Below are 15,164 nucleotides of genomic sequence, written 5' to 3' on the forward strand. Positions count from 1 at the left end.
CACTTGCTATGCTCTCTCCATCAAGCCACGTACAAAATGTAATGAGTCCCACAATTTGGAATTTTTTTGCTTGCATAGGTTGGGGCAAGGCAGAAAAATCCAATTTAGTTTTCAGGCTACTCAAATGCCAAGGGAGCTGTCAAACAGAGAACCGCCCAGAGAGCTTCGGCTATTGGGCGGTATAAAAATGTAATAAATAAATAAATAAATAAATAAATCTGGGATATTGCTCTGCAAGAGCATGTCAGCTCATTGTCTTATGCCAGTCCCTTAAGAAATAAGACCTTTGAGTCAAGTGCTTATCTGGCTTTCCCTAATTACAGAAAAGTTTTTACTTCGGCCAGATTCGATGTTCTGCCCTCCAAGTTTTTGGAGGGGCAATTCCAGGGAATACCATTCCAAGACCGTCTATGCCCCTGTTATAACTGGGATGTTGAAATGGTGAGTCATGTGCTTTTATACTGTTCTTTTTATCGGGATCTTCGGAATGATCTTATTCTAACTCTTTTATATAAATATCTGGGTAGAACTGCAAAATTTTATATTTCCTTATTACTCTCGGATAAGATTCCTTATATTACCAATGAAGTAGCTACATTTTGTGCAATTGCAATAACATGCCGTACCTTTTTAGCCCCTGAGTGTACTCTGTGATTTTAGACGGATTTGTTGATATAACTGTTATGAACTCTTGACTTTCTAGATGTTGGTAGATTTAATGTGTCAACGTATTTTGTATAGAGTGTTTGTTAAATGTACTGTTGGTATTGGTCAATGACTGTAATAAAATATATTCAATATTCAGTTTAGTTTTCCAAAGTACACTTTCTCCCTGCATCATCAATTCAAACAAAGAGAAGCCAGTTTTCAGGAAAACTTTGCTACTCAACTTCACAAATTTGTGGAGCTATTGGCAGAAACTGAACACGGAGATTTCCTGATACAGCAAACTCCAGTGACGAAGGGTAGAGCTGTTCAACAGCCTGGCTGCCTTCTGCTGGCGATGTACAACCTGATCAGATATCCCATGCCTCTGCAGTGGGATAATCTTTTTTGGACCGTGCATCCAGGCCAAAAGAAAGCATTAACTTCATTCAAAAGGCAATCAAATGACATCACGCTTCAAAATAGCCTGACAGTTGCCAGTTCATAGAATCATAGAATAGCAGAGTTGGAAGGGGCCTACAAGGCCATCGAGTCCAACCCCCTGCTCAATGCAGGAATCCACCATAAAGCATCCCTGACAGATGGTTGTCCAGCTGCCTCTTGATGGCCTCTAGTGTGGGAGAGCCCACAACCTCCCTAGGGAACTGATTCCATTGTCATACTGCTCTAACAGTTAGGAAGTTTTTCCTGATGTCCAGCTGGAATCTGGCTTCCTTTAACTTGAGCCCGTTATTCCGTGTCCTGCACACTGGGAGGATCGAGAAGAGATCCTGGCCCTCCTCTGTGTGACAACCTTTGAAGGATTTGAAGAGTGCTCTCATGTCTCCCCTCAATCTTCTCTTCTCCAGGCTAACATGCCCAGTTCTTTCAGTCTCTCTTCATAGGGCTTTGTTTCCAGACCCCCTGATCATCCTGGTTGCCCTCCTTTGAACACGCTCCAGCTTGTCTGTATCCTTCTTGAATTGTAGAGCCCAGAACTGGACGCAATACTCTAGATGAGGCCTAACCAGGGCCGAATAGAGAGGAACCAGTACATCACACTTCAAAATAGCCTGACAGTTGCCAGTTCTCTAAAGGAGGTTTTTCCTGATGGCTCAGGGCTAGAATTTTGTTCAGTAAACAACTGACCACCACAACGCAGATGGGGGAGATTCAGTCATTCACTGTTCCACATAAAATGTGAAATCAGATTTAAATTCTACCAGCCTGAAATTCCAGAACAGAACGAACGGTGCTTCCATTCGGAGGTTCCCAGCGCTACCTACAAGAAGGCATTTTTACAGGTATTCCCTCTTTTTTAACAGATTATCCACCGTAGGAGAAAAGACGGGAGAAGCAGTGGGAAAACATGGGCGGGAATGCACGGAAGACAAGATTTGTCTGGACTCCTGTAAAATTCTGTGCATGAGGCACAAAAGACTCAGCTGGAAGCACCATGATTCCCACCTGCCCTCTGCCCCAGTCTTCTTCCTACGTGTAGTGGGGGGCGGATAGCAGGATTGCATCGTTCCACTGGAATCCATGTTTGTCCGTAACATTAAAATAGTGTGTATTCACATACGTCCTAATCCCCATCTATGAGTGGATGTCTCAGAGGCAGGGCAGGTGCATCAGATGGGTGGGAAGGGAAGGGCACGTTCACTTCCCCGCCCCCCCCCCCCCAAACACAGGTGCAGAGAAGAGATCGGCCAGCCTGACCCCATTCATTGGACGCAGACCTTCCTTCCTTCCTCCTTGCCAGAAAGAATACTCTGCTCCAGAGCTTATAACTACAACAGTTGCTGGGGAACATAGGCTGGAGGATGCTGTTGCACTCATGTCCTGCTTGTGGGTCCCTGTCGATAGCTGGTTGGCTCCTATGTGAACAGAATCCTGGACTAGATGGACCCTCAGTCTCATCCAGCCTCAGGGCTCCTCTTATGCTCTCTCCATTCCTTTTCCCTTTTTGTATTATGTCTATTAAATTTTGATCTCGTGGGCAGGAACTGCCTTATCTTTCAATCGCTGTACAGCACTTAGAAAATCATAGAATAGCAGAGTTGGAAGGGGCCTACAAGGCCATCGAGTCCAACCCCCTGCTCAATGCAGGAATCCACCCTAAAGCATCCCTGACAGAGGGTTGTCCAGCTGACTCTTGAAGGCCTCTAGGGTGGGAGAGCCCACAACCTCCCTAGGTCACTGGTTCCATTGTCGTACTGCTCTAACAGTCCGGAAGTTTTTCCTGATGTCCATCTGGAATCTGGCTTGAGTATCGTCTGAACTGGGCCAGTATTTTTTTAATTTTGAGTATATCCCCCCACCCACCCTTAAGAACTCCCGTTTGAAATACATTTGGAATGTTGCACCTAAAAAATATTTATAACATCTCCAGGAGTTTGCTACTAATTTTTACATCCAGATAGTGTCCTCTTGCTTTTAACCGTTACCAAACCGAACGTTGAAACTCATGCTTCTTGAATAAGGACCAGGAACTGACTGTCTGACCAGGAGTTTCTCACCTCATTGTATTTTGCAATTAGTGGCTGCCTTGATGCAACCGTTGTGTTGCCGTCCATTTTGAGGTAGGAATAACTTCTCTGCTCCAGGAAAGCTTCAAGGATGTGCAGCAACTGCAGCATTGAGAGAAAAGGGGTTTTGCTGAACAGGGCATCAAAAGTAAAATAGCTATCTAATATCACAAGACCTCCTGGCAGAGGCTGTAAGGGCTGCTTTGCCTGCTGCTCTAGAAAAATGCAGCTCTATGCCTACATAGAGCTGCATTTTTCCTGCATTGAGCAGGGGGTTGGACTTGATGGCCTTGTAGGGCCCTTCCAACTCTACTATTCTATGATTCGATTTAAATTTTACACACACTTGTCTTGGAGAGAATCATTGAATAGCAGAGTTGGAAGGGGCCTACAAGGCCACTGAGTCCAACCCCCTGCTCAATGCAGGAATCCACCCTAAAGCATCCCTGGCAGATGTGGCATGCCAGTTAGCAACGTGCAGGGAATATATGTTATAGTGTGTCTTTAATCATGTGCACTCACCACCTATAGTCTGAAGGGCTACAGTCCAGGCTATAGTTTTTCTATTTCTTTTTAAAGCTGCTTTGGTGTACAGAAGTGGCTTAATGCTGGTATTTTGGTCTGCTCTACTGGTGCAACCAATTTGTAAAATTGGAATTGTTATACTATGCTCTAAAAACTTTGGGTGATGAATGAATAACAAGTGCTTTAAATCAATCAATCAATCAATCAATCAATACATGTTGCTTGAAAAGGGAATCTTCCCCCACCCAAAAACTCCAAACACTTTGAGCCTACATCTTTAACGTCACCTTGCACAACAAGTGCATTGAAAGAAAAAAAAGAGTCCTTCCAAGCGTAATGTGAGAGATGCTCAGCATACATCTGCAGCAACTGAAATGTTCCACTAGCTTTACTGTGGAAGAATAAAAGTACACAACCCAAGTCCCCCGGAGATAGTATTGACCTTGTTCAGACAACACACTAAGCCATGGTTAGGCTGTTAACCTTTTTGCAGCAAATGGTTAGTGAGTGTGTTTAAGCCTTGGTTATGTAGCCACCATGGTTAGGAATAGTTCACACGACATGTTAAGCCATAATGTTTAGCTCAAAATGCTTAACCACTGTGGCTTAGCGTGTCATCTGACTGAACAGGGTAATTACTGCAAATTTTGCTACTAGAGTAGCAAAATTTGATTAAGAGAGTGTGCGTGTGTGCGTGTGCATACAAGCACAAACACACACAGACATGCTGATCAGAACTACATAGCAAGGAAGGGCAACCTTCCCACTTGGATGGTTTTAAACACTGCATTCTTTGAGACATTCTGCAAACCAGTTTCTCATTTACAGAAACAGGTCACAGCAGATAACAAACATGTATCTTACCTGCACTTACCTGCCTAGACTGAGAAAAGAGAAGGACTCTATGCCCCTGCTTGTGCCATATTTTCAGCAGAGACTCCACAACTATCATTTTCCCAGAACGTTTCCAGAATCCAAAATGATCCTCTTCGTTTAATTCTTCGTCAGGTACGCCCTTCAGAATCTTAGGGCCGCCAGTAAAGATGTCGGGATGGTTGCAGATCTTCCTCAGGGCTATCAGTCCAGAGAAAATCTACACAGAAGACAGAGCCAAACACTCATCCTCAAAATGATCCCATCCTTCACCTGCATTGGCTGCCTGTACATTTCCAAGCCCAATTCAAGGTGCTGGTTTTGACCTATAAAGCCTTACACGGCTTGGGACCACAATACCTGATGGAACGCCTCTCCCGATGTGAACCTACCCAGTCACTGTGCTCTACATCTAAGGTCCTCCTCCGAGTGCCTACTCCGAGGGAAGCTCGGAGGATGGCAACAACGGAGAAGGCCTTTTCAGTGCTGGCCACCCAATTATGGAATGATCTCCCCAATGAGGCTCGCCTGGCACCAACATTGTTATCTTTTCAGCGCCTGGTCAAGACCTTTCTCTTCTCCCAGGCATTTAACAGCATTTAACATATGCGGAGTTTGTTTGTTTTAACAGACCCCAGAAGAGCTGTTTTTATAAGGATACTGTTGTTTTTATGCTTTTCATGTTTTTAAACTTTGTGTATTTGTTTTTAATGCTTACTGCTTTTAACTTTTGTAAACCGCCCAGTGAACTCTGGCTATGGGACGGTATATAAATGCAATCAATCAATCAATCAATCAATGAATCAGCATAACAGACCAAAATGAAAGCAAGCAGCTATTTTTTCAGGATGTGTTTGTGTGTGTGTCTCAGTATTCAACAGCAGCAGACATCTGCAACGCTATTACAATGGTGACATAACTGTCAAAGCCAAGACCTTGTCTTGTACTGTCTGAGGCACGGCAGGCACAATTCACTGAGTTCCTCTGCAGAAGCCTTCGTGAAATGAACGTAAGAAGCTCAAACGTAGTTGGGTAATCCCACAATTATTTCTGCATTTATTAGAACTACTAATGGGAGGTTCAAAGAAATTGAATACATAAATAATGCAAAAAAAAAAAAAGTGACAGGTAGGTAGTACGTAAATCAAATTATAAACGGTGTCGCTGAATGCAATCGTTACTAATTTGTTGATGATTATTCACTCCAAGATGAAGCTCCGGGCTTGCTCATCAAAATTTCACTCACATAATGAGGAAGTACCCACAGTCAAAGTCAATGGGGAAAACCTCGCTCATGCAGGGCCTGACCTTCCAACCTGGAACTCTGGCTTCTTTCAACACAGACAAGACAAGAGTTCCTCGTTTGGTCATCATTAAACAACCGAGGAATGGAGCATCCCTGGGGTTCTTTAACTACTCTCACGTCTTTCACGTAAACTGGCAATCAATTTCTTTATTTGCACTGACCTGCATGTCTCCATTGAGAATCTGATAAACTTCTTTGGAATCAATAAAATTTTTGTAAACTTGGTGCTGCTCATCCGTCAAACGGCAAAACAGTACCTAAAAGAGAGATACCGCAGCAGCTGTTACACCACACGGTTAAACACCATGAGTGAACGTGGAACTACACACAGCAATGGCAAGCATGGGTCCTTCCTCAAAGAGCTTACAAAGTATGAGTAGGTATAGATGTAGCTTTTATTACACAAGGATTAGCATCTCATGCCCCCTGGCCTCTTACTATCTGCCAAACCTGATGACATGTCCTCTAACAGATATTTCATGGTTACATCAATGAAGTCAGAGCTAGCATAGTGTTTTGCTGTGGTTTTGATTTTTGTGAACCGCCCAGAGAGCTTCGGCTATTGGGCGGTATAAAAATGTAATAAATAAATAAATAAATAAATAAATAGCATTGTGCAAACACAGCACAAATAGATCCATATAAGACTCCATCTTCAACCAACAGAATCATAGAATAGCAGAGTTGGAAGGGGCCTACAAGGCCATCGAGTCCAACCCCCTGCTCAATGCAGGAATCCACCCTAAAGAATCCCTGACAGAGGGTTGTCCAGCTGCCTCTTGAAGGCCTTGAGTGTGGGAGAGCCCACAACCTCCCTAGGTCACTGATTCCATTGTCGTACTGCTCTAACAGTCAGGAAGTTTTTCCTGATGTCCAGCTGGAATCTGGCTTCCTTTAACTTGAGCCCATTATTCCATGTCCTGCACTCTGGGAGGATCAAGAAGAGATCCTGGCCCTCCTCTGTGTGACAACCTTTGAAGTATTTGAAGAGTGCTATCATGTCTCCCCTCAATCTTCTCTTCTCCAGGCTAAACATGCCCAGTTCTTTCAGTCTCTCTTCATAGAGCTTTGTTTCCAGACCCCTGATCATCCTGGTTGCTCTCCTCTGAACACGCTCCAACTTGTCTGCGTCCTTCTTGAATTGTGGAGCCCAGAACTGGACGCAATACTCTAGATGAGGCCTAACCAGAGCCGAATAGAGAGGAACCAGTACCTCACGTGACTTGGAAGCTATACTTCTATGAATGCAGCCCAAAATAGCATTTGCCTTTCTTGCAGCCATATCGCACTGTTGGCTCATATTCAGCTTGCGATCTACAACAATTCCAAGATCCTTCTCATTTGTAGTATTGCTGAGCCAAGTATCCCCCATCTTGTAACTGTGCCTTTGGTTTCTATTTCCTAAATGTAGAACTTGGCATTTATCCCTATTAAATTTCATCCTGTTGTTTTCAGCCCAGCACTCCAGCCTATCAAGATCACTTTGAAGTTTGTTTCTGTCTTCCAGGGTAATAGCTATCCCACCCAATTTGGTGTCATCTGCAAATTTGATCAGCGTTCCCTGCACCTCCTCGTCCAAATCATTAATAAAAATGTTGAAGAGCACTGGGCCCAGGACTGAGCCCTGCGGCACCCCACTCGTTGCCTCTCCCCAGTTTGAGAAGGTTCCATTGATAAGTACTCTTTGAGTCCGATCACCGGAATGTTCTTCAGGAAAGCAATTGCCTGGCACTAATCAATCACGTCTCTAATGCTGTATTTGCTTTGAGGCTGCAGGTACCATATTAACCTTTGATCAAGCTCATACATCAGAGTTCGCCAGGGCCACACGTGAGTGAGCGCGATGCCTCCCAGCCCCTTAGCCACTTCCATTTTACATCCAGTTTCCACTCGCCCTGACATGTGAACCCGGAACTATGGGTTGTTGAGAGGAAAACAACACCGAGTTTTAACCCATTTCTGGGTTGTTCTGGAAATTGGATGCAAAACAGAAAGAGCAAACGAAAGGCAGGCAGCAGCACGTGAAGCGTGCTTGACAACATTACGTGAGACCTGGGTCTTCTGCAGGTTTCCTGCTTCACGACATAGTTTTCAAAAATTGAAAGAAGTGACAAAATGGTAAGACTGCAAAAACATTAAGAGTGGATATGCTTATATGCCATCTGTTGTGCCTTAAAAGGAGGTTACAACGTTACTTTGCACTGAAAGGCTGACGGATCCAAAAGAGAAGGCACTGCTCGTCAAAATCTTGTAACTTATTGAAATGCCCATTTAAAGCTGTTTAAAAGCTCACAGAGACAGAGATAGCAACATTTGAAAGACAGCACCTGTGGCCAAAGACTAGAAAAGTGGTCCCCTCAAACTAAATTTCCTTCCCTGCATCTCAGCTATGAATCTCAAAGCTAAAAAGGTGCCTGCTGAAACACGTAAGGCTTCATGTATCTGACTGGACTATGAGAACTTTTGGAAAATTATTTCCAGTATCACAGCCTTTTTGACCTCTTGCTCTCTGTCATAGAATCATAGAATAGCAGAGTGGGAAGGGGCCTACAAGGCCATTGAGTCCAACCCCCTGCTCAATGCAGGAATCCACCCTAAAGCATCCCTGACAGAGGGTTGTCTAAGGATGTTGTCTAAGGATGGTTGTCTAAGGAGGCAATGACCTCAATTCATCCCCAGCCACCCCATGACGTTGCTTTGAGGAAAACCATTCAAAACCTTTGTCCTTTTTGAGGTTTTAAAATCATACTATCTACTGCTATGAAAGCTTTTCATTAAATCAAGTCTGGCCTCACGTGTCATGAGAAAGCAAGGCTACAGCAAGTTCAAATGAGTTGGGCCCCCTCCTTTCTCTGCCTGTGGGGGGATAATGCACTAAAGGCCTCTCGCCCCAGAGGGAGATGCCCAAAGCACCTCCTCCAATGCAAAGCCTTTCCCAGCGGTATCAAGATGCCAAACAGACAGACGGCACAACTGAACAGTACCTGCTCGTTTTTATCCGGTAGCGAGAGGCTCATTTTGACATCTGCCTTCATTCTCCGCAGCAAATAGGGGTTAATGGTGTCCCGTAAAATACAAGCACACTTGTACGCCGTTTTCACCTTTTGAAGAAGAAAACAATGCTAGTTGACTTATGATATTATTTCTTCACTTATTATCCCATGCTCCTACAAAGAGCTTGGGGTGATGTGTATTTTTTTCTCATAAAAAACCCCAACCTTGTAACGGAGCTTAGGCTGAGTGACTTACTGGTTGGCCAGAACGCTTTCTGACTGATCAGGGATTTTTACCCTGGCTTCCCCAATACTCAAATGAATATGCTACACTGGACTTTTAATACATACCCTGGGGAGGGATGCTTCTTCAGTAGATAGAGAAAACCTCAAATAATTTACAATGCTGATATTTTCTATGGATGTTTGTTTTTATTTACACTTAAAGTCAAAGTGCTGTTACTTTAAATGTAAGTTGTGGTCAATGTGAGTTCCCTTAACTTTGAGTAAAATCTAACTTAAGTCTTAATTAGAAGATACCCATTCATTTCAATGGGTATACTTGCAAGTAGGACTTATATTGGATTTTACTCAAAGTTAAGGGAACTCACATTGACCACAAGTTACATTTAAAGTAACAGCACCCCTCAGAACCACAATTCACCTTGCAATTATTTGGTGGAGTTTCTTTGATTCAGAGAAAGGGCAGGCCATTTCCCTTGGTCAAGGGCTGCATAGGCCAGATCTAGTTATTTTTATTCCATTTCCCCAGGTCTCATGCAGTAATTAGTTAATTTTGTAATTCATAGCATCATAGAATAGTAAAGTTGGAAGGGGCCTACAAGGCCATCGAGTCCAACCCCCTGCTCAATGCAGGAATCCACCTTAAAGCATCCATGACAGAGTGCTGTCCAGCTGCCTCTTAGAATCATAGAATAGCAGAGTTGGAAGCGGCCTACAAGGCCATCGAGTCCAACCCCCTGCTCAATGCAGAAATCCACCCTAAAGCATCCCTGACAGATGGTTGTCCAGCTGCCTCTTGAAGGCCTCTGGTGTGGGAGAGCCCACCACCTCCCTAGGACATTGGTTCCATTGTCGTACTGCTCTAACAGTCAGGAAGTTTTTCCTGATGTCCAGCCGGAATCTAACTAAGGCTTCTAAGACTCTCCCCCAGTATGGGTTTTCCCCCTGGTGAATGGACAAATGCTAACTAGGATTTGTTTAGTGACTGTGCTGAAGTGTGCACATTCGATCTACGACTGAGCTTTCAATGGGACTTGCTCAAACCACAGCCACGGTGCGCTTCTTTCCTTTACCTGAACTGGGGAGGCATTGGAATATCCACCCATGGTTATTGGAACAGAAAATTGCTCCATGAAGACAGGCAGCGTCCCCAGTTTTCCTGGAAATACAAAATCAAAGAGGGACCACAGCTCCTTCAGGTTATTTTGCATAGGCGATCCAGACAAAATGATCCGATGAGGAGTACAGAACTGCAACAGGAAACAAGCAAGAATTTTCAGGTTAAGATGAGATACAGAGAAAGTGTAAATTCTGCCAATGGAAACTGAGAAGACTTCCAGAAGCATCTAAATCAGCCTTCCTCAACCTGGGGCACTCCAGATGTGTTGGACTACACCTCCCAGAATGCCCCAGCCAGCTGGCTGGGGCATTCTGGGAGGTGTAGTCCAACACATCTGGCGCGCCCCAGGTTGAGGAAGGCTGATCTAGAGGAAGAGGAGGGAAAGGGCCATGGTGCAAAGAATAAAGGTAAAGAAATCCCCCACTGGGTATGTTCAAAAAATTAACTAAGACGTTCGCATGCGTCCTTGACTTCCTTTATAAAGTGCCACGTCCAAGTGGCATGTGGGTAAACAATACACACATTCCTAAGAATTATATATTCTCATAACTTGCTGAGCACTTTGCAAAATGACAACCAATGTTCAAAATAAATGCAATTAGGGGGAAAAAAACCCCAATTATTAAGTTTACACCAAAAATCTCAGCGGAGCAGAGAAAAACATTGGAAGAAAATCTGTAGGTTAATGTTGTGGCGTTACACCCCACAAGTCAATTCCAAATGTATGTCTGCAGTTTGTAAGTCTGTGTTTTTTAGAATGTGGCCCTGAGTGGGCGGAGTTAGAATGTCTTGGGAGCGGGGAGGAGTGATATATATAAGGGAAGGACGGAGGGGATTGAGAAAACTTTTCAGGGAGACTTGTTCATAGAATCATAGAATAGCAGAGTTGGAAGGGGCCTACAAGGCCATCTAGTCCAACCCCCTGCTCAATGCAGGAATCCACCCTAAAGCATCCCTGACAGAGGGTTAGGTGACAGATGTTAGGTACTCTTAGAGTCTGTAGTGCTCTCTGTATTTATGGTACTTAAGATCTGGGAAATTTGAGAGTCAGTGTAGTGAGTGGTGTCTTCAGGGTGTGGTGTGCACGTAGTGGAAGTATATTAATCAATACTGATAATAAAGAAAGTTCAAGAGTGATTGTGTGAGAAAAAGGAAAGCGCGAATGTGAGAGTGACCGGATTGTATGGAAGGTTTCAAAAAGGTTTTTAAATGTTGTTATTTGAAACAAAGCTTATGAACTTTTAAAAATAAATTTTGATTGTTTGTTTTAAAACTACCACAAAAATCCCACGTGTCTGTTTGGCGTTTATCATCTTAAGTTTACACATTTAATACCCACTCTGACAATCATTCACCTAAGCAGATATAACTCACAGCGCATTATTATATATATATTAAAATCCTTCTCCATTTAAACCCCTTTCTCCACATAGTTTGGAGGAAGGTGGTTCTTATCCCTTGCCTCAGGCATGTCAAGCGGTGGTGCTTGGCTTGAGCAGGGAGTAGCCTCGGCCGGGCCTGGTGTTCAGAGCCTGTGTCGCCCCACAAGAAGTGGTGGCAGACAGGAGGCCTGGTGTTCAGAGCCTGTGTCGTGGCAAATATTACCTTGCATAATATGCCGTAGTATTTGGGTTTTCTCTGGACAGAATTTAGTGTGTTTGGGGGCATGAAATGATGGCCCAATCAAGACCAAGTTTAGCATTCATTTACAAACTTAATTTTTAGGATCATACCTGTTTGCAAGCAACTGTAACTGCAGCGTTTGGATTCCGTATCTTATGTCCCTCATCTAGAATCACATAATGCCAATTGTAGCCGTGGATGTTATCTTGCAGCAAGCGAATATATGAATAGGAGGTTATCAAAATACCATTACATGCGGCAATTTCCCGAATCAGTTTCACCTGCAAAGAATGATACGTTGCCAATTATTAGGACAGTGAGAAGTCCAATAAAGGACACACTCTACATAACTAATGTCACCACTGCAGTGACATAGCAGGGCTTGCTAAAGAAGGCAAACATGCATTTTTTTAAAAAATCATTTAGGACACAATCCTACGGGAAGTTCCCTGGGCTACTCATAAGCCTCCGAACTCGGGAGGTTTATGAGTACCCAGTGCAGAGTGGGAGGCGCCTTGCGCGATTTTGCCCATCTAGTGGAGGCTCTGGTGGGGGAAAGGGAAGGAGGCTGGGGGTAGCTCATAGCCCCACGTCCCCAGTCTCCCCACCCCACCCCCGGGAACACCTCCTTTTCCCCAATTCGGTGCTCAATTCTGCGAGCACGGAGCAGTAGCTGCTGCAGTTCTCTCTCTGCTGGCTACATTTGGGGGGCGGGCGGGTGAGGTTTCCTGCCTCCCAGCCCAGGGCCCTCTCCACGAGCTTAGAGCCAAGAAATACCACAATACCTGATGGAACGCCTCTCCCGACGTGAATATACCCGGTCACTACGTTCAACATCTAAAGTCCTCCTACAGGTGCCTACTCCGAGAGAGGCTCGGAGTGTGGCAACAAGGGACAGGGCCTTTTCGGTGGTGGCCCCCAGACTGTGGAACGATCTCCCTGACGAGGCTCGCCTGGCACCAACGCTGCTATCTTTCCGGCGCCAGGTTAAGACTTTCCTCTTTGCCCAGGCATATGGCGGCACATCTTAATCACCCACATGTTTAGTTTTTTAAAAAACGGTTTTTAATGCTTTATGTGTGTATGTTCTGTGTTTTAGAATTTTAAATTTTGTATACCCGTTTTTATCTTAATTTTAGAATTTCTGTAAACCGCCCAGAGAGCCCTGGCTATGGGGGCGGTATATAAGTGTAATAAATAAATAAATAAATAAATAAATAAATGGAAATATCCTAGGCCCCCTCAGGCACTGTCTAGGGGACATAGGATTGCTCCCTTAATTCCAAAACCATAAGAAAAATGCCAAGACTTGAAAAGGAAGCTTTAGGAACAAAAAACCCCTTCAGTTTAAAGCTATGACTTACAGGGCTCACAAATTCACTCACGCCCTCCATAAGCGTGGAGATTTCGAGTTAAGGCCCCTGCTTCAGTTTCTGCACCACGAAAGCAGTAAAGACACAGTACAAACTCAGACATATTTTGTGAACCACCCAGAGAGCTTCGGCTCTTGGGCGGTATAGAAATGAAATGAAATGAAATGAAATGAAATAAATAAATATGGGTGAGAGAGACGTATCAGAGAGGCACAAAAGGCTGAGAACACACTTTGGGCTCACTGTAGCAGCGTAGCAGCCAATTGGAAGCTCAAGTGCTCTAGCTACTTGGGTGGCTGCTCTGTTCTTACCACCTCCTCCTCAGGAATCAACAGATCATGGAACCCAGGGATTATTAAAAACTAGCACTTTTCTGTGCTTCCTGTTAATAAGCTAAACTGCAGCGTAAGACTTTACCCCCATAGTAATATGCAAAACCACCCACATATCTGCAACATGTGAATCTCAGCTACTGTGCCGTAACGGTTAGAATGACAGAGCCAAATTGAACGGAACGGCAGGAAGTCCTTGCGTGCAAAGCGTGAGCAGCTCCCGCGTTGCATAAAAAAACTCCGATCAGAGGTTGTGACTATAACGTGTGAACCTGGACTGCTGGGCTGCTTAGTAGCTAAACAACCCAGTGGTTAATCCATGGTTTATTATTGTTATTGGGTAAAACACTGGGTCCTGGTTCACATGTTGATCAAGGTTGCTTGTACAAAGTGGAAGCAGCTCATGCCAGCACGCAGCCTGGGAAATTGCAGGCTAATTAACTCATGATCCACCACCTTTATTTATTTAATGAATTACATTTACATCCTGCCATTTTTCCTCCTTAAGGCACCCAAGGTGTCATACATAATCCTCCTCCTCTCCATTTTATCCTCAAAAAAACGACCACTCTGTGAGGTAGGCTGGACTGAGAGTCTGTGACTGGCCCAAAGTCACCCAGTGGGCTTCCATGGCCGAGTGGGGACTAGAACCTGGATCTCCCGACTCCCAGTCCGACACTTTAGTCACTACACCACACTGGCTCTCTGTGGTGTAGCCCTTTTATACAACCAGTTCGTTACATGTGAACTGGGTTATATAAAAGCACTGGAAAGAACCAAGTTCAAATCTTCCATCAGTCATGAATTTGCCTGGGTGGCCTTGGGGGCAGTCGTTCTCTTAACACAGCCTACTTTGCAGGTTTGCTGTGAAGATATCCCTGTATGCTACCTTGACGCAGGTAACAATAAAATGAAATCTCAACACCTCCTGCTTCCTTCGATTCTGACATGTGCTCCATCCATACAGTGCAGACTGCCTTGAGGTAAGAGGCTTAATTTCAACTTTGGTGAAGTTTCTAAAATGCGTGAAAGAATTTCTCATCAGTGTCAACGATCAAGAAATAAATGAGCTCTCTTCCCCCTATATCAAAATGTGACATTGAGCTTACACAGACCGCACAAAAGAAACCACAGTTCCAGGGCAGTAATGCATTTGTTTTCTCCCCAACGTGCATTTATTGCATCTTTACTTCCTAGCAATGGTCTCCTGCACAGCACTATAGATATATCAGTATCGGCAACCTAGGACAAATCATCTCAGGCAACTTCAAATAAAAAGGGTGGAAAATATTTATTTATTTATTTATTTGTTACTTTTATATACCGCCCCATAGCCGAAGCTCTCTGGGAGGTTTACAAAAGTTAAAAACAGTAAACATTAAAAGTATACACAATTTTAAACATAAGAACAACAGTATAAAAACAACAGTATCCATTTAAAAACAACAGTTCTGGGGGTCCTTAAAAAACAAACTTAGTGTTGTTAAATGGTGTTAAATGCCTGGGAGAAGAGGAAAGTCTTGACCTGGCGCCTAAAAGATAACAGTGTTGGTGCCAGGCGAGCCTCATAGGGGAGATCATTCCACAGTCGGGGGGGCCACCG

General features: G+C 44.1%; 1 protein-coding gene across 3 annotated transcripts in view; it reads right to left on the reverse strand.

The window, feature by feature from the left end:
• The window catches only part of ERCC6 (ERCC excision repair 6, chromatin remodeling factor), a 49,873-nt gene that overhangs the window by 16,537 nt on the left and 18,172 nt on the right, over positions 1–15,164 (reverse strand). For all 3 annotated transcript variants that reach the window (XM_063127359.1, XM_063127358.1, XM_063127360.1), the window contains 6 exons: positions 11,967–12,137; positions 10,187–10,363; positions 8,862–8,978; positions 6,039–6,134; positions 4,573–4,791; positions 3,165–3,275 (listed from right to left, as the gene is read on the reverse strand). In XM_063127359.1, the coding sequence (XP_062983429.1) occupies positions 3,165–3,275; positions 4,573–4,791; positions 6,039–6,134; positions 8,862–8,978; positions 10,187–10,363; positions 11,967–12,137 (891 nt within the window). The remainder of the gene's footprint in view (positions 1–3,164; positions 3,276–4,572; positions 4,792–6,038; positions 6,135–8,861; positions 8,979–10,186; positions 10,364–11,966; positions 12,138–15,164) is intronic.

The sequence above is a fragment of the Elgaria multicarinata genome, chromosome 5 (assembly GCF_023053635.1).
Source record: "Elgaria multicarinata webbii isolate HBS135686 ecotype San Diego chromosome 5, rElgMul1.1.pri, whole genome shotgun sequence".
NCBI classification, from domain to species: domain Eukaryota; kingdom Metazoa; phylum Chordata; class Lepidosauria; order Squamata; family Anguidae; genus Elgaria; species Elgaria multicarinata.